Below are 22,908 nucleotides of genomic sequence, written 5' to 3'. Positions count from 1 at the left end.
CTTTGTACATCAACCACCCCAGTTTTTATAGTAAAAACAGATGAAATTTTTAATAGAAAATACCGATTTACTCTTTGATTTAACATAAAAAGACTAATTTACCCATTGTTTGAGTAAAGAGAACAAATGCATTCTAACTCGTAATACAAGAGCTTCTATGATACTTTTACGGAAAATCACCCTAAACTTCTGCTATCACTTCCTGCACTAACAATCCTTAAAAGAAAAAAACAAATTTAACTCAAAAACAACTCAACCCTACTCAACACACTTTTGGTTGTGATGGTGATTGGTGGCTCATGAAATAACAAGTAAGCAAAGAGAAGCTTCCTTTATCACATCATATTTCTTCACAAAGTATGAGTCTGCTCGTGAGAATTGATCACTTAAGACCAAACCAAACCATAGAAAAAACAAAATTTAAAACAAAAAGACAGCTTTTCTTTTACTTTAATTTTTTTGTATCCATGATCCTTCCTATCCTTTTTTTGTTGCCACAAATTCCACATGATTTGTTGATAAAGAGTATCAACGGTAGTGAAGAAAAAAAGGGAAAAGTGTTTTGGTCTAGGATATGAGAGAAAGAAGCCCCTTTCAAATCGAATATTTGGGGCTATTTAAATCACAGATCAGATTTCGAATCGAATTATTATATATTTTATTATAATTATATAATAGGATTGAATTGAAAGTTTGATGTACATAAATAAATTCGTTATTAATCTGATTATGTTTATTGATTTTTATATAAAATAAATCATAATTGATAATAGGAATTATTGTAAAATTTGGTTTTAAATTAGTCAATTTTAATCTCTATATCTTTTAAAATTTGAAATTTTATTCTTGACTATAGTTTAAATTTGTTAGGTCAAATTATGCTATTAGTCATGTACTATGGGTAAATTTTGGATATAGCTTAAGCTATCCGATATGATTATTTTAATCTTTATACTTTTCGGATTTGGAATTTTTAATATTTACTTAAACGATAGCCATTAAACAAATTAACTAAAATAATGTGGCATTTTGTGAGTGTTATTTATGAAAATAACAAGTTGACATAAAATTATCGAAATAACAAAATTTAATTTAATGAATTTAATATTTATATTTTTCATAAATTGAGATTTTAAAATTAAAAAATTATGAAACTGAAAACAATGAAATTAGAATTGAGATTAAATTCATTTATTATTTATAGATAAAAGAATTGATTAAGGAATTAAGATATGCTTCAAATTCTAATAGTTATCCGACTAATTATTTGACCACCATTTTCAAGTGTAATTATTGCCTTCTATAGGAATAATTAATCAAATTGTACAATTTTGACATTGCAATTAGCATTATTTGTCGTACATTACTCTCGTAATCTAAACATTTTCATATGGGTAGATAGATACTATTTTGTATTCATTGAAATTTTACAAAATGTTGATTAAAAGTTACAAGTTATTTTTCTTTAAAGCAACCTACATATTATTTGTTGACTCTTATAATAGAATTTCTGTTATGATACTAATTATTATCAACCCACTAACCCGTTAATTTATCGTGTCTTGATCTGTATTCTGTATGGGTTCGCACATGCATAGTGCTTGTACATGGATGAACACTAGAGGAGGACGCGTAATATGGGTTCACCTACACATTGTGCAAACTCACTTTAAGTATCCACATGTTAACCCTAAGCTAGGGTATGTGTCATTATGCATGGAAACCTATCTAGTATGTCACATCTATGAATAGTGACCGTATTATATAAATACACAGAATTAACCCACCTAAGAGGAGATATGAAAAAACACTCAAAAATTTTATATATTTTTAATGAGTATCTATTTAAAAAAAACAATACTAATAATTAAAAAAACATCCTCCTTAAACAATATCAATTACCCATAGTAAAAATACACCCAAAAGAAAAAAGAAAAGAAAGAAAAAGAATTGCACACAATTACAAACCAAAACTTCTTTTTGTTTGTTTTCTCCTTTATCAAAAAAAAAAAAGCTCAAACACTATAATTCCCAGCTCTCTCAGCACTTATTTTGCAAATGGCAAATCTTCATCAGTATTTAGCAATTTCCTTGCAAAGCAGAGCAGCTTCAAGCACACATGTGGGACTTTGAGGCATTAGCTTCAAACTAGACCTTTTCCCTTCAATAACCTTGTAAATCTTTTTCACCATTCCCTGCATTCCATTGTATAAAAAATTATCATTAATCTATAAACAGTGGGTAGATTCATTTGTGAGAAATCTATAAAATGTCGTCCGTCAAGTAACCAATTAATCTCCTAATAATGTCAAATAATCTCTTGATGAGAGTTTTGTTTTCCATATTTTGTCAAGAGCCAACATGCTGTGAGCGGCTGTCCGATAGGTTTGGTTCACAGAATCTTGTAGATCCACCAATTGAGGCGTTCTTGGCGGCGTAGATGGGTTTTGTCTCCCATACTTTGTTGAGAGCTAGTGTGCCGTAAGTGACTGCCCAATGATCTTGGTTCACAAAATCTTGCAAGTCCACCACCAATTGAATCGTTCCCTGCAATGTAAACCAACCCCACCGAGCAGCCTCTTGCGGCACACCAGCTCTTAGTAGAGTATAAGAGACAAAACCCTCATTGAGAACAATACCTTCAATTATTGGAGGACTAGCCGGCTGCCTAACCGATAATATTTTGAAATTTTCTCTCGAAATAGTTCCCTCAACACATACATACATATATTTGAATTAGGTCTTACAGTGTTAATTACTTGGTTCACTCCATTGTGCAAGTGCCCCAAATTCTGTTCATCAACACTGTGATTAGTGATCCATAGTGCCACAGCTGCAGCAATTGCTGATGGAGGATAATCCAATGAATCAATAGCTGCTAAAATTATCAGAAACAAGAAATTAGGAAACAAAACAGATTTTTTTTTCTTCTTTTAAGCTAGCAAGGAATTTATTTACCTATACATGTATTAATAATGAGATCAGACGCTAAAGAAAACAGGTGACAAAGCCTGTTTGGTTGGTGGGAATCACTAAAACATGACGAAATCCTGGCAATGAAACAATGTACAAAATCGAAAGGTGTAATGATACGCAATCGCCAATTCAAGGTTTGCATGACTAAAACCTCCATTCTTTGGACTGTTTTGGGCTTAAACAAGAATCTGGGTTTCATTATTTGCAAGTCTAGGAGAAAAGGAACAGTTGTTTCCTCCATTTTTGCTGCTAGTGAAAGGCATGATACTGATAAAAGCTGCATTGGCCAACCTTTCCCTTGCTAAATTGACATGAATTTTCAAAAACAAAATCAACCAAATTAGTGCTTCATCAAAAAAAAAAAATCAGTGAGATTAAAAATAGGTAAAAGTACTGTCCTTGTCTGCAAAGTACATTTTGGTTCATGTATTTTAAAAATGAGTAAAAATATCCTTATAGGATTATGCTGTAGTGGAATCAAGCATTAACTTTTAGATGGTATAATTAATTTTTTTCAAAAATATTGTACAAGGACTTTTGTGCTCTTTCTAAAAGTATAAAAACCAAAATACACACTGCTCTATAGTACAAGGACCTATATAGCAATTTTACCTAAAAAATAACCATTCTAAATCTTCTAAAATCCAATTGAAGTAAACAATATATATACCGGCAAAGGTCGAGCTGATAGGAATCGATCCATGTAATTAATTGAAAGATAAGCAGTTTCAGGCCTAAACCTGTAGAAACAGTGAACCTGAAATTTGTTTGAAACATTAACAATAACATCACAATTCTAAGGTAAAAATACCATGAAAGTTCCTATATCAGGAGTCAGATTACATTTTGTCTCTCTTCTATTCAGAAAATAAGTAAATTAATATTTTTATGTTAGATTAAAGAGTAAATTGGTCTTTTCTTTTAAAAGTTTCATCTATTTCTACTGTTAAAATTTGATATAGTTGACAGAATAACTAGACAGTTACAAATGACGTGCCACGTGAAGTTTATGCCGACATACATAGACCGGTTTTTAACTATAGAAATCGGTGAAACTTTTAAAAGAAAGATTAGTTTATTCTTTGATCTATGGGACTAATTTGCTCATTTTTTAATTGAGGGAAAAAAATGTAATCTGTCTCCTAATACAAGTATCTCCATGATACTTTTACCGGATCTAACAAAGAAAAAAAAAACAGGGTTTACGTAGTACCTTTAACATCCATTGGATAGCATCTTTACGAGCAGTAACAATACTATGATGAAATCTTGATGAAACAACCTTGGATTCCAGCATCTGATCGACCTCGGTCTCAAACAAATTAATCAATAAATCGTCGTCGTAGTCGACTGAGCAGTGATCACTTTCATTATCATCATCATCATCACCACAAGCTTCGCAGGAGACAACAATCTCATTTGGTGCTTCATTGCAGTACAAGCTTAGGGACACTGCCATTGGGTTTCTTTTGTTGGTGGAGCTGAATCAACACAAGAGCCTATATATATATATGGTGATAAAGGAGGGATGTAGGGGGGACCTGTAGGAGAATTGTGCATGAAACTTCGTTGTGGAGTTGATACAAAAAGAGTAGGGACAATGGGTTGGGTCCTGGAATATTTGGAAGACATTCAGCTAAAAGTACCATGGAGTATCTTCTACTAGAGTTAAATTATATTCTATCCTTTTTACTAAATAATTGGTAAATTAGTCATTAGATTAAAGAGTAAATTGATCCTTTTTTTGTTAAAATTTCATTCATTTGTACTATTAAAAACTGACATGTCTACTAGAATTACCATACAGCAACATGTAGTGTGCTATATATACCTCATTCTGACATACAAGGATCGGTTTTAAACAACATAAATAAATGAAATTTTTAATAAAAGATTAATTTACTTTTAGTTCTCTCTATTTTTAATAAATGAGATAAAATATAATTTAATTCTTAATAAAAAAACTTTCATAATACTTTTATGATTAATTACTTTCACTGTTTTGTTTTATCTCATTAGTGATTTCACATCAGTAGCTATAGATGTATGAGATACATCAGTGCAACATCCTTTTCATGTGTAGTTCTTTGACATTATCTAATCTTTTATCAGACCAATTATTGTTCTTTTTCTCAGTTTCAAAGCAGAGGAAAGATTTAAATTACTATTATTCATTTTCAAAATTAAGTCGCATCAATTTTGAAAAAGTTACTCTCTGATTTTGTCCAATTGATAGACCCATTTTCAATATCAAGTTTAGATAACTTTTGAAGTAGAATCATTAATCTAATATCAAAACTCTCAAAGACTTTTAGATCAAAACTCTCTTATAAAATCCCTTTCCATCAATACAAAGAAGATAAAACTTTTTTTTATCAAGTTTAGAAAACCCTTAAAGCAAAATCATTCGTCCAAGATCAACTCTCGAATAGTCGATTGGTATAGGCATTGTTGCCAATGAATAGGGACATGGTTTCAAGTGCGCTGAAGTGCATTATCCTCTTATTTATGGGTTAGGGAGAGGGTGTGGGTAGTTCTAGACATTATGTCACAAAGAACAGATATGATCAAAACTTATAATAAGATTATTAAAAAAAAATCAACTCTCGAATACTCTTACATAAACCCTCTCCAAACTGGTTTTCAAAGTTAAATCTTGACGACACTTAAAGCCAACCTTATTAGTTTAAGATTAAAACATAGTTAAATAAAATGATTTAGTTGCACTCGGTATCTCTAAACTAGGAACTAGATTTTAATTTAATTCATGAACTCTAAAATGTTTTCATTGAGTTCTCGAAATACATGGATCAATTTTTAATATATGAATACCTATTGCAAGGATAATTTTGATCCGGTGTCTAAAAGAAAAAAATATTAATAAAATTTAGAAGGTACAAATGTGTTTAATTTTGATCCACATATTTTACATATGCTCATTATCATATTCGAGATAACATTCAACCCTCACATTGATGGCTAGGTTGGTAGAAATACTTAATTGATACAATTATGATATTTTAAGATTCAATTAAAACATTTTAAAATTTAAATACTAATTTAAAATTTGAGCCATAGTTGAAGACTTTGGGTGTAATTAACCCAACAAATATTTGAAAAGATGATTGAATGAATTAAGATATGTAGGAGGTTCAGTTTGGGCCTGAAAATAATGGACTACTTTTTTTCTGGTAGGCCTAAGTTTAACAATTTGAGGCCCTTACATTTTCTTCTCAATATATATAAATAATAATACCAAAGAGTATTTAACTCTTTGTGAATTTTGTTACAAAATATTTAACAATTATTAAATTATGGGTAAATATACATTTTTGCACCTGAACTTGGCTTCAAGGTTCAAATTGGTACCTAACTCTTTTTAATCCAATTAGGTACATGAACTTGACTTTTAGTTCAAATTAGTACCTGAACTTGGTTTCATAGTTCAAACCAAGTCATTTACTATAAATGCTAATTTGGACCAAAAAGCCAAGTTCAGATACCTAATTAGACCAAATAAACTTTAGGTATCAAATTGAACTTTAAAGCCAAGTTCAAGTACCTAATTGGAACAAAAAAAAAAAGACTTTAGGTATCAATTTGAACCTTGAAGTCAAGTTCAAGTGTCAAAATATATATTTACCCTTAAATTATCTATCCACCCTTTACTCAACTAAGTATAAAATTAACTTGGTTATCTCTATTATTTTTCTAACTAAAATCATTCTAACTGAATTGATTTCAAGTTAACTAATAACTCTAACTTACTATGGGTGCAGTAGCAAGGCATATTACACTCTCAAAAAGAGAACAGAATTCAAATGAGATTACATTGTTAAAAAGGACAACCACAAATCTTGAACATAAATTATAAAATGAACCTGAAAAGTATAAAAAAAAAAACTATCAACACTAACTTAATAAAAAATTTAAATAATATATATAATATCACTTAATCACTAATAATAATTGTATATATATATATATATTACAAAGTTAGTAACTCCAGCTTAAAGAAAAAAATGAAGAATTTCGCATCTAATTGTATGGAAGTTGACGAATATAAAATAGCTTAGTGTTTGTATAGTCAATCTCACTCACGTGATTTGTCTTTGAAAACGTATAATAGTTTTAATGGAGGAGAGGTGGCGGCGGTGCATTGGCCATTAATTTTTTATGCGACGGCGGCTAATCGGACCGGTGGGCAGCTACTTGAATTTGGAGTGGCCTTCTACCTTCCAGAAAACAATTCACTTTTCACCCCCAACTAATTTTGATGATTATTTGAATTAAATCGAACCAATCGAGTAAATTACGTAAGTTGCAATTCGAATTTTAGTATAAAGACTTTAACCGGCTTGACTTTGGAGGTTATTTGAGAGTATAGCCGCCGAGGGTCCAAGACTGGAAGGAGTCCCAAAAAAATATTTTTTCACCTTTTAATATGAGAAAAAAATTTCAGACTAAAATAAATTTATTAAATGCCTAGAGCTTTCAATTTGTCACCATAAATGCTTCATCTCTTAGGGTCCCAAAAAAATTTCAACTTTATTGTAATACATTTTATAAATTTTTTTAAAAGAGACCCAATTTATTGTTTCGCCTAAGGTCCCAAAAATGTCAAAAACAAACCTGAACTTTGATAATACTTTTATCGGATCAAATCATATATTTGAAGAAAATTTAAAGGTGTAAGAAAATGATGGAATAATGTTATTAGCAACTAAAATAATTAGTTGGTAAAATTCACAATTTCAAATTTTCAATTTAAAAGAGAATGAGAGAAGAAAGTTAAAAGGTTTAACTTATTATGGTGTAAGAATCATTAAAGATTTAATTCCCAAAAGGGAAGAGTTTGAGAAGGTAAAACATTTAAAGTTCTTAAATAAGGTGAAAATAATGTAAATAAATGTAAAAGTTTTTACGGAAAATATGTTTAATTTTTTTTATATTTATTTCATATAAAATAGAATGGTCAACTTAAAAGGTTTTCCAAACACCGTAAAATTATCCCTTTATTCACTGTAAAACTTCCATACTCGACTCGAGCATCAGGTCAAAGTACTGAGATATTACATTCTCTACGACATTCTTCACTTATCAAATATTTTCTTATAAAATTTCATAACTTTTCAATTTAGTCCTTTTTTGTCATAAAAGTTTAATATTCACTAATTAATCATATTAAATCAAATTTCTTTCTTGTTACACTTTAATCACATAATTTATCTCAATATCTTGTTTCACATATCAAATTTCTATGTATTTTGCTTCTATCATTTTGTCCACATATTTTCTCAAGTTTAACAATTTAGTCCTTATCATCATAAAAATTCCATATTTTTCCACAATTTCACATTTACAATACTTTATGCATATTTCATCATCTCATAACACATTCATTAAACTTTTATCATAATTTCCTTATTCGCTTATTAAATTGTTTCACACTAAAACTTTTATACATTTTAAATTTAGTTCATATTTCCATGTAATTTATTTTTCACCATATAAGCACTTTAATCAAACAATTTATTATAATATGTTATTTTAATAACAAAATTTTCATGCATATCACTTCTCTTGTTTCAATTATAAATTTCACAAAGTTTACAATTTAATCCTTAACATCATGAAGATTCACTATTTACTATAATTTCACCTTAACATCACTTTGTAATCAATTCACTACTTATCATAAATCTCAAATATATGTTTGTTTTATTGAAAACAATTTTATGAAATATTTTAAGAAATCTACCAAACAATGAAAATATTTTACACAAGTTCATCCAAACACTAGAAAATATTAGTTTTCCAAAAATAAATAAGTTATTTTCTAAAATCATTTTCCCAAAGCCATTTTTAGTGAAAGAAACGGAGCCCAAGATTCAAAAATAATTTGCCCAAAACATGTTTTTAATATGTTTGGTAATAAATTTATTTAATTGTATAACTGATTAAAAATATTATAATAATTAAGTTATACAGTACAGGAAGTTGAAGTAATGATGGGATATTTATACAAGGAGGCTAATTTGGCATGGGGTCTAAATTAGAGGTGTGCATGGGTCGGGTCGAGCCCAAAAAAATTTTCATCCCGCTTTCTAGGCCCGGGTCTGGCCCGGCCTGGCCTGTTTTTTAATTAAAATCAAAATTATATTTTTATTAAAATTAAAACTAATTGTTATTAAAATTAATTGTTATTAAAATTGTATCAAAATATATATTTTTTTGTACCAGTCAACATTTTGTAAAATCTAACATTTTGTTAGTAAAATTATTAATTTTAATTGTATTAATTGTTACTAAAATTATCAAATTATATCAAATTATTAATTATTAATTGTTACTAACATTTTGTTAGTAAAATTATTAATTGTTAATTGTATTAATTGTTAGTAAAATTATCAAATTATATCAAATTATTAATTGTTAATTGTATTAATTGTTGTAACAAAATATAACATTTTGTAACTTAAAACTTAAAATAAAACTAAAACTAGTATATTTTAAAAATAAAAAATATATATATTTAATATATTTTCGGGCCGGGCCGGGCCAAAAAAATTTTGCCCGAGGCCCGGCCCACTTTTCTAAACGGGCCTCATTTTTTGCCCAAACCCATATTTCAGGCCTATATTTTTACCCAAACCCTCCCATATTTCGGGCGGGCTGCCCGGCCCATGGACACCTCTAATCCAAATCCTCAAAGCACTTTGTAGAATGACAAATTGTCAGCTTACGGGTATTGTTGGAATCGACATGAAAGGACTATAAAATGATCAGATAGGTATCATCAAGCTTGAGGGCGATGGATTGACAAATAATGGTAGGAATTCTTCCTTATACATCCTTTTGGGATTGTGCGAGCCTCTTTATGTGATGTGATACTTTGGCAACGCAAGGTTGAGGCTAATCTCTTAGCAAGGCTACAAGATCGAGTTTTGTCGAGTTTTCTTTTAATTATAAACGGACAGTTCGACAAAAAACGATATAAGGAAGGTATAACAAAAAAAGATACATATTTCAGTTGTTTTAAAAGAAATTTCTATATTTAAATATTACTTTATGTATTTCATGACTTGTTAATTTTATATATAAAATCTAAATTTTAGAATCAAATAATTTCTTAAAAAAGTAATTTTCCATTTTTTCACAAGCCAAGATTAGTGTAATTAATTTATTTTCTCTTATTCCACTTTAAGAACTAAAATGCTAAATATCTTTAAGAAGATAATAGTATTTAATAAATTGCAGTATATATATATATATATATATATATATAATAATTACATGTGTTTCCTTATTAATAAAAATATATAACCATAATGCATAGATTTACTTTATGTATATATGCCAACAAATCATGGTACTAATTAATCAATTTATCATCAAATGATTATTTTTATCAATGATTCAATGTATCACTAATTGTATCCAAATATTCCAAAACAATTATGTTTTCATGCCTCATCATCATTACTTATTAAAAATCATGCAAAGCCCATAAAAAACACCGAAGTCAAAAAATCTTTTTAGGGTTCGAAATTAAATTACAATTCTACCATTTCAAGCAACCGGCTTAAATGAATTTTTATTTTATTTTAAGGGAGTCAAGGCCCCTTCCAGCCCTCGCCACCAATGTTAATAGAGACCTATGGAATAGTAATAAGGTAAAATCTTTATAATAAACATATTTTTCTAAAACTTCATAATTTTGTCGGCAAAAAGTTTGTTGTTTAATAGTCAAGGCGAAGTGACGGAAGTTGGTAAAAGTTCTAACTTTTACTCTCAAATTTATAGATTGGTCTTTTGAGTATTTTAGAATTTTATTTTAATCCTTTTGAAAACCATAAAGATATAAACTAATACAAGAATAAAATTTATATTTCAACTCTCATAAAAATATGTAATTTAATCTCAACTCTCCTAAAAAGATTTTCTAACTTCACACCTGACAATAGGCGTTGACTAAATCTAAAATTCAGATAGATCAAACTCCTAAACCAAAGATAAAGTTCGTACCCTCAAATTTCTTACTAGTCAGTCCATGAATCATTACTCATTAGCCAATAGTCATATAGGCTTAGGGCTTGTGTGTGAAAGTGGGACCAATGGCTTGGTCCATTCCCATTTAAAACAGCAGCAAGGCAAAGCAAGGACGGTTATTGCATCAGCTGACGATAATTCTCATTCAATTGGTAAAGTAATAATGCAATATCCCCACTTCTGTTAGAGGTTGCCCAGGTGGCTTTTGCACCTTTAACACGTCTCCCCTTTGTATTGCATTTGCGCCCTACTGGGGAAAAAAATTTAATAACAATCATAAATGGATGGCCAGAAACGAAATTATTTAAAATCCGACACGTATTATATAACTATTTTTTCTCTCCCATTCATTGTGTATATTAATTAAAATATAGGAAATAAAATTATTAAAAATCAGTAAAAATTTTATAACGTTTCATATATAATATTATTAAAAAATTAAAAATAATATAAATTTTTAATTTTTATGACGATGGTAATTTAAATTAAAATTGAATTAAGTGTGTACATGTATATGATCCTTATTATATGAATGAGTATTCAATGTTGATATATTTTTACGACCAACTCTCTCTATAACAGTCTCATTTGCCTGCCAAGATTTTATCTGCTATAACAACATGCTAATTATTTGTCACGTGAATTTGACACTTTTAAAGGTGATTTTTTTAATTATTTCAGTTAAAATACTAACGTGAATCTTTTAAAGGTTTAATACATAATTTGATACTTGAATTTGACACTTTTTAATTGGGTAGCTATGTTTTTTTGTCCAATCTAGTACTTATATTTGACAAAAGTTATATATTTTGAAACTCAAATGTACCAGTGTTAACTTTATTGTGTTTTAATTGAGTTTTAGAGTTGATTTGATGAAAATTAAATTAAACAAATTTACAATTAATACTAAATTTATTCTATTAACAAAATTATGAAAATTTCAAATCTAATAATATTAGCAATAAACTTTCATCAAATTGACCCTAAAACTCGAATTAAACACTAAATAGTTAACATCATTACCGTTGGGTACCAAAATATATAAAATTTGTCAAATACAAGTACTAGATTAGACCAAAAAATACAAGTACCCATTAGAAAAAAAGTATGAAACTCGGTACCAAATAATGTATTAAGCCCTTTTTAAAAAAATATTTCTAACTCATAACATTGACAATTTGACGTAATGTTTTGTATTAGAATAGGTGTTTTAAGAAAACCCATATTATCAGAATAATTAACGACACTAACTATTTGGATTAATTAATTATTTTATAGAAGTAAAAGATTAAATTATACTAACTTATAGTATAAAATTAAATTTCAAATTTGAGCATAATAGAAAGATCAAAAGCATAATTATACAAAGACTTTTTTATTTTGAACCGATACCCTTCAATATACAATAGTCACATTAGATACTATGAAAATCCGGATTCGAGTCAAATTAGGTCCTAAACGAAAGGCAAAACACTCCTATGCTATTTTCTTTATTTATAAGACTTGAATTTAAAAAAAACATTTAAAGGATATTGAACTCCTTTATTGGTAAATGCAACGTGCATTTTTTTTAATGGAATTTACAAGTATATTCAATTAAAATTACAATCAACTTAATACAAAAAATAACAAATTAAAAATTAAAATATACCCATAAATTATAAACTTAAAAAAATCAAAAATATAAATTTATACATGATAAAACTCGAAACTCCGGACTAAATCGTCGTTGGCAAACACCCATTGCTTTTGTTTTCAACGTATTAGACCATAATTTCATTTTGTCTAAACATGTAATTGGGTCAACATCTGCCCCCAAAAAATATTATAAAAGTATAAGATTACAAGACTCCCCCACTGTTTTCGCATTTACGCTTCTTCCCTTTGTTTTCATCATCATCGTCAGTACTTTTGCAATTCCCTTACTGATATAATACATAGATATATATATATATATATATGCTACCAAAGACCCCTCACAACTCACCATTGCCTTTAATTTCCCATCATTTTCCTAAACAACCACCACCACCATTGTTTCTCCTTCAAGCCATCCCCCTTCTCTCTCTCATGGCGTAAAACTCCTCTTTGGGTTCTTTTTTAACGTCAACACAAATACGTTTTCGTTTTTCTTTTTTATAAGTTTTTGACTGTGAATTTTTTATATATATATATCGTATATGGGAAACTGTCAAGCAGCTGAAGCAGCCACCGTGGTGATTCAACACCCAGGGAACAAGATCGAGAGGATTTATTGGTCGGTTAGTGCAAATGAAATCATGGGGTCGAATCCAGGTCATTACGTTGCCCTTGTGGTGACTTCACCGACGATGAAGAATGAAAATGGTACGCCGGTGAAACAGCTTAAGCTGTTGAAACCTGATGATACTCTGTTGATCGGTCAAGTTTATAGGCTCGTCAGCTTTGAAGGTAAAAAAAATTCTATTACTTGATCTCTTTACGTCTGCTATGGAATTTTTTCTTATTTGCTTTGTTATATTGGCAGATGTTTTGAAAGAATTTGCTGCAAAAAAGTGTGTGAAATTGGGGAAATTGTTGAAAGAAAATGGAGGACTTGGGCTTGGAATGGAGTTGAAGAAGAAGAGAACGGATTTGCCAAGAACTAAACTTGGTTCTGAATCTGGGAATTGCAGTGGCGTTAAGGTAAACTTAATTTGATAAACCTCGTACCCTCAAAACATTGCATCGAGTCTCTCTTTACTTCAATAAAAAGTCAGTAAAAAATAACCTAACGTACCATATATACCTCATTCAATGAATTTTTAATCTATTATCCAATACTTTTTCTATGTTTATAAGAATGGACTAATCTTACAAGTTTCATGTGTGAATTACCAGGAAAAAATTGTCAGAAACTGAACTGAATATTATTAATTTGGGGTCTCGAATTTTGTAGCCATTTGCAGAGAGGCTTATGATTTCGATGCAGAAAAAAAAAAGTAAATCTTTTATGGTTCTGAAAAAAGTTTTGAAGATAACAAAAAAAGTGGGAAAGGAAAATATTCATCTGCAAAAGGGCTTGTAATTTTGTATACTACTGTTTAATTTCTTTTGCCTTTTTTCTATCTCTTCCTGTGTGTGGGTTTGATAAGTTAAAAAATGTTATCATTTGAAAAAAAGAAAAAAGAAGAATCTGAAACTTTGTTTAAATGATAGATCTCTCAAGGTATATTTGCTCTTTGAAAACAAATTAATTTAACATTTAACACACTTTTATATCATGTTGAAATTCTTCTTCAACCAATTGTCTTAGTGGAATTTGGCACCCTTTTCTTTTACCTTTTTAATGTTGGAAGTGTTAGATGAGTCATTGGTCAATATATAGAAAAAGAAAGTTCTTTTTTTTATCGATTGAGTCTTAGTTCGATTGTCATGAGTATTATTGTCAATGTAGAAGGATATGGGTTTAAATGCGCTGAAGCATATTTTTCTCTTATTTATGAGTTTGAGATAAGCTATGAGTCAAAACCAGCCTAAAAAGGGAAATTTTTTATTTTGGCCTTTTAAAATTTTTAAAATTTTAAATTAGTAAAGGTAAAATTGTACTTTGTCCCCCTAAAAATGATAAAATTTTGATTTAATCTTTTAAAATTACATTTTATTATGGTTAAAATTACAATTTATTAAAAAATTTCTGACAAGATCAGCATGGTTTTAGATTATATGAAATGAATGATTTAGGGTTAGCTTTGTATTTGAAAAAGAAAATTACAACAATGATCACCATTCATCATGCATGCTTATGCTAGATTTTATGATGTCTACTTATATATAAAGAGACAAATGACAATATTCTTATTGATTATGAAAGTTATACTTTATGAAAAAGCTAGAGCCTTTTTATTAGTGGGGTGGAAATTTTTTAAAAATAATATATTGTTAACATGAAATGACCATATACTTTGTTTGTATGCATTTACTGGGGAATGTGTGCACGTGTGTGCCTTTCATCAAAAGCTTAATTAGACACATAAATTGCCCATAAGAATTTTGGTCCAACAATATCTTGTCTTCTCCCTATGGTCGTAATTTAAATTCCAAACTCCGAAATGAATGGATAAGGTCAATGAATAGGATCCAAGTGTAATGGAAAAAACATGGTTTCAAAATTGACTTATTACACAAACTTTTCATGGAATTGTCATTGTCTTATGGGTGCCATTGCTTTTGTCCTTTGTTGTTGTGTTTTTTTGAATCTTTTCATAGGTGGAGCAGGAAGTTAATAGGGTTGGAACCAGTGGTGGTGGTGGTGGTGGTGGTGGCAGTAGGTACATAGGCAGACATCATGGCGGTGGTGGGCAATGGAGGCCAGCCTTGCAGAGCATTGCAGAGATTGGAATTTGAAATGCAGTACCATTTGCATGCTGTCATTCTCTTCCCCCACCCAATAAAATTGCAAACAACTATATATATATAATCAAGTTATTATCTCTTTTTTTCTCCTAGATGGATAGAGCTTGTGTTAGATGTAAAATCATTTGGACATTTAGAAGATTATAATATGTAATGATCAATTTTCTTTAATAATCTTTATATTTCAATGTTAAAAACTCGAAAACTTTAGAAATTAATACTTGAATCTTAAATTAACCAATACTATGATAAGACATAATAATCTTAAATTCTTAGAATTTCAAAATTTTCCAAAGTTCAATGCTCAATCTAAGGTTATACATAATTCCATGTTGTTAAATTCAAGAATGTAGAAGGACCAAAAGCAAAAATATATAAAAAGTGTGGGAAAAAAAAAAACACCATCATGAAGTAGTTACTTTTTTTGAAAGTAGTAGTAACTTTTTCTTGCATAGGGAAAAGGAATATTTGTATAGATATATGATTAATAATTAAAATTTTAAACATATTGAGAATATATATATATCTTCGAATTTGAATAACATAAATGATTATTTGATAGGGATTTGATTTTGTTACGATATAAAATACGAGTTATTTATTATAACGGTTCACATCGTAAGGGTGTAAAGAGTCATTAGGATGAGGGTGGTTCACAGAAAGGTGCGAAGAGCCATTATATTTGGGAATTCTTAAGAGATTGTGGAAAGGAGTTTTGGCAGAGTAAGGTTGTTAGTGTTATCGTGTCTCTTTGCCCTTGTGTTGAAGGAGTATTGCTAGAGCAAGGGAGCATAAATGTTATAGGAAGACGGATGTTAGCCTAAAGCATTACTAGGGTGGATCTAAATGGACTAGACGAGAGGTTTGCTAGAGATATAATGAATTGATGGGTGTCATTAAGATTCTTTCTCAATATATCTTCAGCAAATTGTGTAAGCCCGTTAAATATGATGTTTAGGAGAAAACGTGAGGCTATATCATCAACCCCATAAAATGATTGATTGTTCTATCCATGAGGAGGCTTAAGGTAGAAGTTCCTTTGAAAACCCTCTGACAAGGGCCCTCCATCTATATTACAAAGTAGAGCTTTCAAAGAATTTGGAGGACTCAAATTGAATAAAGAATAGTGGAGGGGACCGTCTAATTTTCCTTGCAAACAAACATTTTTCATGTAGATACAATCAATGCGAGGAATGTTCTTGCTTTAGTTGCTACTTAGCATGTAAATTCGACTTAAAATTCAATTCAACCCAAAACTAATTATGAATGTTAATAGTTCGGATCCATTTAATTGAACTTGAGTTTAATCCAAACCAAAAATGATTTGAGTTCTAAAATATTAGAATTCTAAAGGACCCGACCCCAAAAATTTAAGCTTTAAAATTTAAATTGACTTTATCAATTTTATCCTATCTAAGTATACAACTTTCTAGCAATTCTTAATTTTATATTTTTCCACAACTACTAAAGGATAAATTATATTAGTAGTCACCCAATTATTTTTTTTTTTTTGGTCACCTAATTATAAAAAGTTACAAAATAGTCACTCAATTATCTAATTGTCTTTTCTGCAGCTTGCTAATGTAAATATAAAACCCAAAAATCCAAGATAATATGACCATGTTATAATATTTTATAGTGGGATCATTCGTAACATAGTTTACCCATTATTTTAAAAAAAAATACAGAAGAAGGGTTCCAACATATTATAGTGGTCTCTCCACTTAAATGACCTTTTTGCAAATGTAAGAAATGGTAATAATAAAATTTTATACTTTCGGGGTTTAAATATGTAATGTTTGAAAGTAAATAATTGAGCAATCATAAAACTTGGCTTTTCCCAGCTTTAGGTTACATTCTCCCCTTTAATGGATCCTTTGTGGACACCAAAATTTTTCTTGGGGTTTGCATTTTTGGCTGATTTTGCTTTCACCTCTCGTTACAAACTACGATATTTAAGATTTGATTTGGTGGGTTGTAATGTCCACACGATTTTCCCAATAATTATTTAAAGATATTAATTGCTTTTCATTATTTTCATTATTATTCAAGAAGTAGATTTTTTTTATGGTAATAGTTTTTCTATTTGTAAGATGGTAAAATTATGTATACACGATAAAACAAATAAAATAATAACACGAAACATGTCAAGTGTCAAATTGTAAAGCAGTAATGGATTTGACAACATCCATTATTATCTCAAAATTAGATATTTTATAAATGTTAAATTCATTATTTTTAATAAATATTAACAATTATGAACATCCGACAATGTGATGTTTGTTGTTGATTACCACGTGTGGCTTGCATTGCTTTATTGTGCTTTTTGTAGGGTTCTCAGATTTGAGAGTCCATCATGATAGGTATTTCCTAACTGAATTTCTTCAAGTTTAAGCTTTCTTTGGCAGTAAGATACATGAATGAAGCGTTAATTATTCAATGGTTTCGCAAAGGAAAGCAGTATCTTTGAAGCCTCCATTTGTTTGGAGGAAATTGAAACCGACACCAATCTATTCGCTTGCTTGATGTCGGATAACGATGGGATTATGGATTGCTTAAAATATGTGAGAAGTTCTTTATAAATTTTAATTTTAATTTATGTGCTTTTATATTTACAATTTTAGTCTCTGTTTGTTAAAATTATTTTTGTTAAATAGAATTCAACCTAAATTTTAAAATCTTGAAGACATAGAGATATTAAATTCCTGAAAATAAAAATATAATAATTAAACTCTAAATTTGTGAAAAGTATATTAACCTATGAAATATTTTAACCTTATTAATTTAACCAACTTTCTCTAACACTTTTACCGATTAGGAACAAATTGTTTTGTCTACAACAATTCACAAAATTACTAACAAAAAAGTACTTATAAAGCAAAAGATGTGTTTTTGAATGCGAAAAAAGAGCAAATAGTTGTTTCGGGGGTTAAAAAGTTTTATGCTTACATTATCAAAAACAAACAGTACGGGAAAACCTTCATAGCTGAGAAGATCCAGATGCAGCAGCAGATGGGACGGGCGCCGGTGGTGGTGGTGGTGGGGCAGAGCCTGATGAAGTAGATGCTGGTGGTGGTTGCGCGCTTGTTGAAGCTGGTGCACTCACAGGTGGTGAAGGTCTTGGAGGTCCAGGGTGTTGATAATGTTGAGGTGGGCCTCGAGGTGGAGGCATTGCTGAATGGTATGGTGGATACTGTTGATAAGGTGGCATTGGTTGCATGTACCCATATGGCGGATAATGTTGATGAGGATATTGTCCAGGTGGCGGCGGCGGCATACCTTGGTAAGGATAGTGTTGTGCTTGTTGTTTATCTGATCCGGGTTTGTTCTCCCCGTCCTGAGACGGAACCAGAGCACCCATTCTTTGAGGGTCCATTGATGGATAGTAGGCTCTATCCATCTGAGGTGGAGGTGGGATATTAAAGTACTGCATAGGTGGTGGTTGGTCGTGCATGCCAGGTCCAGATGGCTGGAATTGATTCTGCTGCTGAGATATTACTGCCCGGGGCAACATTCCGCTATGAGCCACTGCTGCTTGCTGCCTGGATCCATCGGAGGTTTCTGACTCAGGCCTTGGGGCTTGGGGCTTACCCCACATTAGCTTCAGCCTAAGACCCTTTATGACTAGCTTGCTAGAAAGCTCTTCTGCAGCCTTTTCAGCTCCTTCTCTGGTTGTGTATGTAACAAAGGCGCATGCCTTGTCGAGGACCATCTTTATCGATTCAATTTCACCATGGGCATAAAAGTTATCCCTTAAATCTTGCTCGGTGATCCTTTTATCCAGCCCTCCCACATAAAGGGTTTTAATGCTTTCATCCTCAGGCGCTTCCAAAGAAGGCATTTCACCAGCCTTGTTAAGTAGCTTTAGTGCCACTGGATCATTCACCCTGCAAATATTTAGGGGGGGAAATAGAGACAAACAGTCATTCGCAATATTAAAATTTTTATCACTAGCAAAATATAAAAATAAAAACAAAAACCAAAACCGAGCTTACCCATAGTAACGGTCTTTTATATTTTGCTGGGACAACTCCCCAGCTTCTGGCATCTCATGCCTATAAGGGCACTCAGCACCTCTTGTACATTCACCCCGCACATAGAAACTGCAAATATGTGCTCGGTTTCTCTTGTAGTAAGGTGTTGTTCTCTGAAGCTTCAGAATAGTGTCGTTTGGACGTACCTTCCCATATGAGGATTCATAATCTAGACCAGCTCTCGCCTGCAAGCCACAAATATTTTTAACTAAGGATAAAGAGTGAACACAAATAGAAATTAAGAAATCATAGCCATCTAAAACAAATAAATTAGGCACACTTAAAACCATCAACTTATATAGAAGATTACGAATCAACAAAAAACATGAAGAAAAGCTGTAACATCTTGTTACAAACATCATAACAAATTTATTCTCGTAACATGTGATGGTAATTAGTAAGTAAAAACTGAAAATCCATGAACCCAAAAAGCAGTGAATACCCTAAACTCAAAGCCTCACATGACCTAAACTCTGGCTACTAAGAGAAAATGGAGGAGAGATAGGGGTATCATATCAACTGAAAAAAATGTAAGATGCACTTGTGTATTTGGCATGTATATGACAGAAATGCAAAGTGTCGTTATAGCAAGTACGCAATGCCAAGTCCACATGATTCAGCAACTGCAATGACAGTAATAACAACTATATTCTAAAAAGTAAACAGTTTACCAGGATGTTGCTTGAAAAATTTCATACAACACCTTTAATTTCTTCATAAAATGATGCTAAAAGATAACTGTTAAGCATGAAGCTACATACCCTCCTGTCATGCTCCTCGGCGAAATACTCTCTATTGACATCACTCTTTGGAATGGCATCATTGGAGTTTATACTTAGAGCAGTATCCCGAACTTGAACTGGCAATCCATATTCAAGATCTAAAAGGCAGACTTGACAAACATTTTTCAACTTACTGCAAGTCTGACAAACCTCAGTTTTCTTATACCTTGCATCACGACCAGGTCTCCACCTAAAGACTGTAAATGGACGTGTACAAATCTTGCACTCCTTATCATAATCAGCTTTAGTCTGTAGTCAAAGTGTAAAGAAGCCCATAAGAGTAAACACAGAAATTTTTATTATTGAAGAAACAAAAGGATATTTTTTACTATCAGAATACCACGGTGAATCTATAGGTTTAGAACCATAGTCTAACAGACTTAATATATCATAATCCCTTCTTGCTGCTTATTTAGATGCTGATTTGTGTTATCTCATCCATTGTAACAGAGAAAATACAAAAGGTTAGAAAATTTTCAAATATGTCCCATTAGTATTACTATTAATACCTATATGCCAGTGTAAATCATGTTGTTTTGCATACAGAAAATCCATTTTGAAGAATCTTATCTCAAGTTTAGCTAAGGTTATAGAAGTCATAGAACTGGAAGCATAAAAAGAAAATGTAGGAATAAAGAATATAATAAGTCTAGTAGATCTTCTCATTATTAAAAAGTGGCAAGAGTAGAGAGACAAGCACAGCAAAGAACAAGCCTTAGACTCAAACTTGATAATCCATGTCTACATGAAAATGTCATTCCAACTGTATTTTGATTTACTTATTCTACATTTTCACCTCCAAAAAAGAGAGGCTCGACCATGTTATAGAAAGTATTGCCATATTTCACAACTCTGCTCACATCCACAAACATGATGGTTAACATATATAGACATATGACTAAAAGCACAGCCAAAAATATAAACAAAGACAGAAACCATATTGATTTAGTTACAGAAAACTTGACTTTACAGTTCCCATATAAAAAATACAATTTCAGATCCATAAATAGGGGCCGACCTCTAGAGTGAGTGAGAGAGAGTATTAAAGAGATAAGGATTAATACCATTCGGACATATGGATTGTCACCAAGGCATGACTCGCAAATGATAGGAAAATCAGAGCGTTCCCAGCCATCCGCCTCATGATCTCTTAACAATCGGTGTGCCATCGAATACTTCACACAACCTCGTGTAGCTATTCAGCGCCTTTAATTTGCAGTCTATTTCCTTAATTCCTACCGCAAGTGAATTTAAGAGACAGACACAAGAACATCATATCAAAATCTGATTTAACATATATACAATTATAGAAACATAAAACATAAACACGTGAACCTTTAGCAGATCTTTCTTATTTAACATAGTATTTATCATTAGAACATTTTAAATTTTTTTTCATTCATTGCTATAAACCCTACCGACTCAAATAAACGATAATTTCACGCATCAAACTATTTGAAAAGAGTTTCAATTTTGTAATTTCATTTTTCTCGTCTTTCCTACTCAACTGATCAAACTAAAACCATATAAACACCAGATAGAACAAGAAAATCACAAAAGAAAATGACAAATGTTTAAAAGGACATCAAAAGTTGAAATTGAGAGTCTAGAAAGTACCTGAACCGCTATCGATAAGGTGGACTAGTAGAACCGCCGGTTGCGACTGCACGCTGGCGATTAAAACTCAACGGTAAAAGAGATCGGAGAGTAGAACCGAGAGAGCTCTCGCAGGGCCGCCGCGAGGGAGGGAGGGATAAGGGTTCCTTTACGCACTTGATTTTTCTTTTTCTATTTTATTAGCGGTTTTTTTTTTAATTTCTTTCAAAGATTTCGTGTTTGGACTCGGAATGGGCCCAGACAAAGCCCAAGTATCTCACCGCCTTCTGCTTTACTAGTGTTATGCATAGATTTTAGGTTAAAATATGCTTCAAGTCCCTAACTCTTAGTACATTTGAAATTTAGTCCCTATATTTTTATTTCTAGAAATTTAGTTCATCTTCTTTTCGAATTTAAAAATTCAAGTATGAGCTTAACTACTTCCCATAAATTTGTAAACAATTAGAATTTTTTTATCATATTAAAAAATTATTTTAAGTACTCTCAATAGAAGAACTCATATTTAAATATTGAAAACAATATTGTTACGAGAAACAACAATGAACCCTAAAATGATTAGTCTATATAGATAATAAAACATATATGAATGTGTTGAGTAATATTTTGCATGTGTCTTATTGATATGAATATACGGGTATTTATATATGTTGTTACTGCTACCATTACAACACATGATAGGACCTTACTATTTTGTCTTAACTTTGTTGCATCCAGTATTGGCATTCTCTGTGTGCTCCAGGTTTGTTGGGCATGTGTCTACAAAGCATAGAGTCCTTTCTGTTCTGAGACTAGTATTCAAGGCAAGCTCCGTACCTACTGGACGCGTTCTTGAGTGGCTTGTGGAGCACGTGACACTTTCTTCAAGTTCCTTGGGTACATATGAGGTGAGACTGCGACCTTCCCTATGTCCTCACAAGCTGGGTCCGTAACCTTTATCTTGCAAGTTGTATCTACGATATTGTCCTATAAATTCGCGCAAGGTTCCTACGAGCTGGGTCTGTGCCTTGCTTTGCGATCTGGTTCGCCTTATTGTCCTTTCGTGGTCGGGTCATGAATCAGAGACTTGGATCTTT

General features: G+C 31.1%; 3 protein-coding genes across 6 annotated transcripts; 1 reads left to right on the top strand and 2 right to left on the bottom strand.

Annotated features, from left to right (window-relative positions):
• Positions 1 to 1,800: 1,800 nt before the first annotated feature.
• On the bottom strand, positions 1,801 to 4,440 carry LOC105787686 (cyclin-D4-1). Of its 4 annotated transcripts, none has more exons than XM_012614194.2 (5): positions 4,190 to 4,440; positions 3,647 to 3,733; positions 2,959 to 3,277; positions 2,748 to 2,878; positions 1,801 to 2,195 (listed from the first exon to the last, which is right to left on the bottom strand). In XM_012614194.2, exons 1-5 carry the CDS (start codon positions 4,433 to 4,435, stop codon positions 2,073 to 2,075), a joined length of 906 nt encoding a protein of 301 aa, XP_012469648.1. In that variant the 5' UTR covers positions 4,436 to 4,440; the 3' UTR covers positions 1,801 to 2,072. The 4 variants fall into 4 exon arrangements, with proteins under 4 accessions (XP_012469648.1, XP_012469650.1, XP_012469649.1 ...); XM_012614196.2 differs by having other exon boundaries at positions 2,760 to 2,878; XM_012614195.2 differs by having other exon boundaries at positions 2,748 to 2,875.
• Positions 4,441 to 12,890: 8,450 nt separating this feature from the next.
• LOC105787685 (hypothetical protein) lies at positions 12,891 to 15,576 on the top strand. The gene is made up of 3 exons (XM_012614192.2): positions 12,891 to 13,458; positions 13,535 to 13,692; positions 15,256 to 15,576. The coding sequence occupies exons 1-3, from the start codon at positions 13,209 to 13,211 to the stop codon at positions 15,391 to 15,393; spliced, it is 546 nt and encodes a 181-aa protein (XP_012469646.2). The 5' UTR covers positions 12,891 to 13,208; the 3' UTR covers positions 15,394 to 15,576.
• Positions 15,577 to 18,178: 2,602 nt separating this feature from the next.
• LOC105787684 (zinc finger CCCH domain-containing protein 40) lies at positions 18,179 to 22,005 on the bottom strand. The gene is made up of 5 exons (XM_012614188.2): positions 21,836 to 22,005; positions 21,283 to 21,453; positions 20,198 to 20,467; positions 19,398 to 19,621; positions 18,179 to 19,289 (listed from the first exon to the last, which is right to left on the bottom strand). The coding sequence occupies exons 2-5, from the start codon at positions 21,385 to 21,387 to the stop codon at positions 18,383 to 18,385; spliced, it is 1,506 nt and encodes a 501-aa protein (XP_012469642.1). The 5' UTR covers positions 21,388 to 21,453; positions 21,836 to 22,005; the 3' UTR covers positions 18,179 to 18,382.
• Between the last annotated feature and the right edge of the window lie 903 nt (positions 22,006 to 22,908).

The sequence above is a fragment of the Gossypium raimondii genome, chromosome 2 (assembly GCF_025698545.1).
Source record: "Gossypium raimondii isolate GPD5lz chromosome 2, ASM2569854v1, whole genome shotgun sequence".
Taxonomy (NCBI): Eukaryota; Viridiplantae; Streptophyta; class Magnoliopsida; order Malvales; family Malvaceae; genus Gossypium; species Gossypium raimondii.
This window is presented reverse-complemented; position numbering and strand designations above follow the sequence as displayed.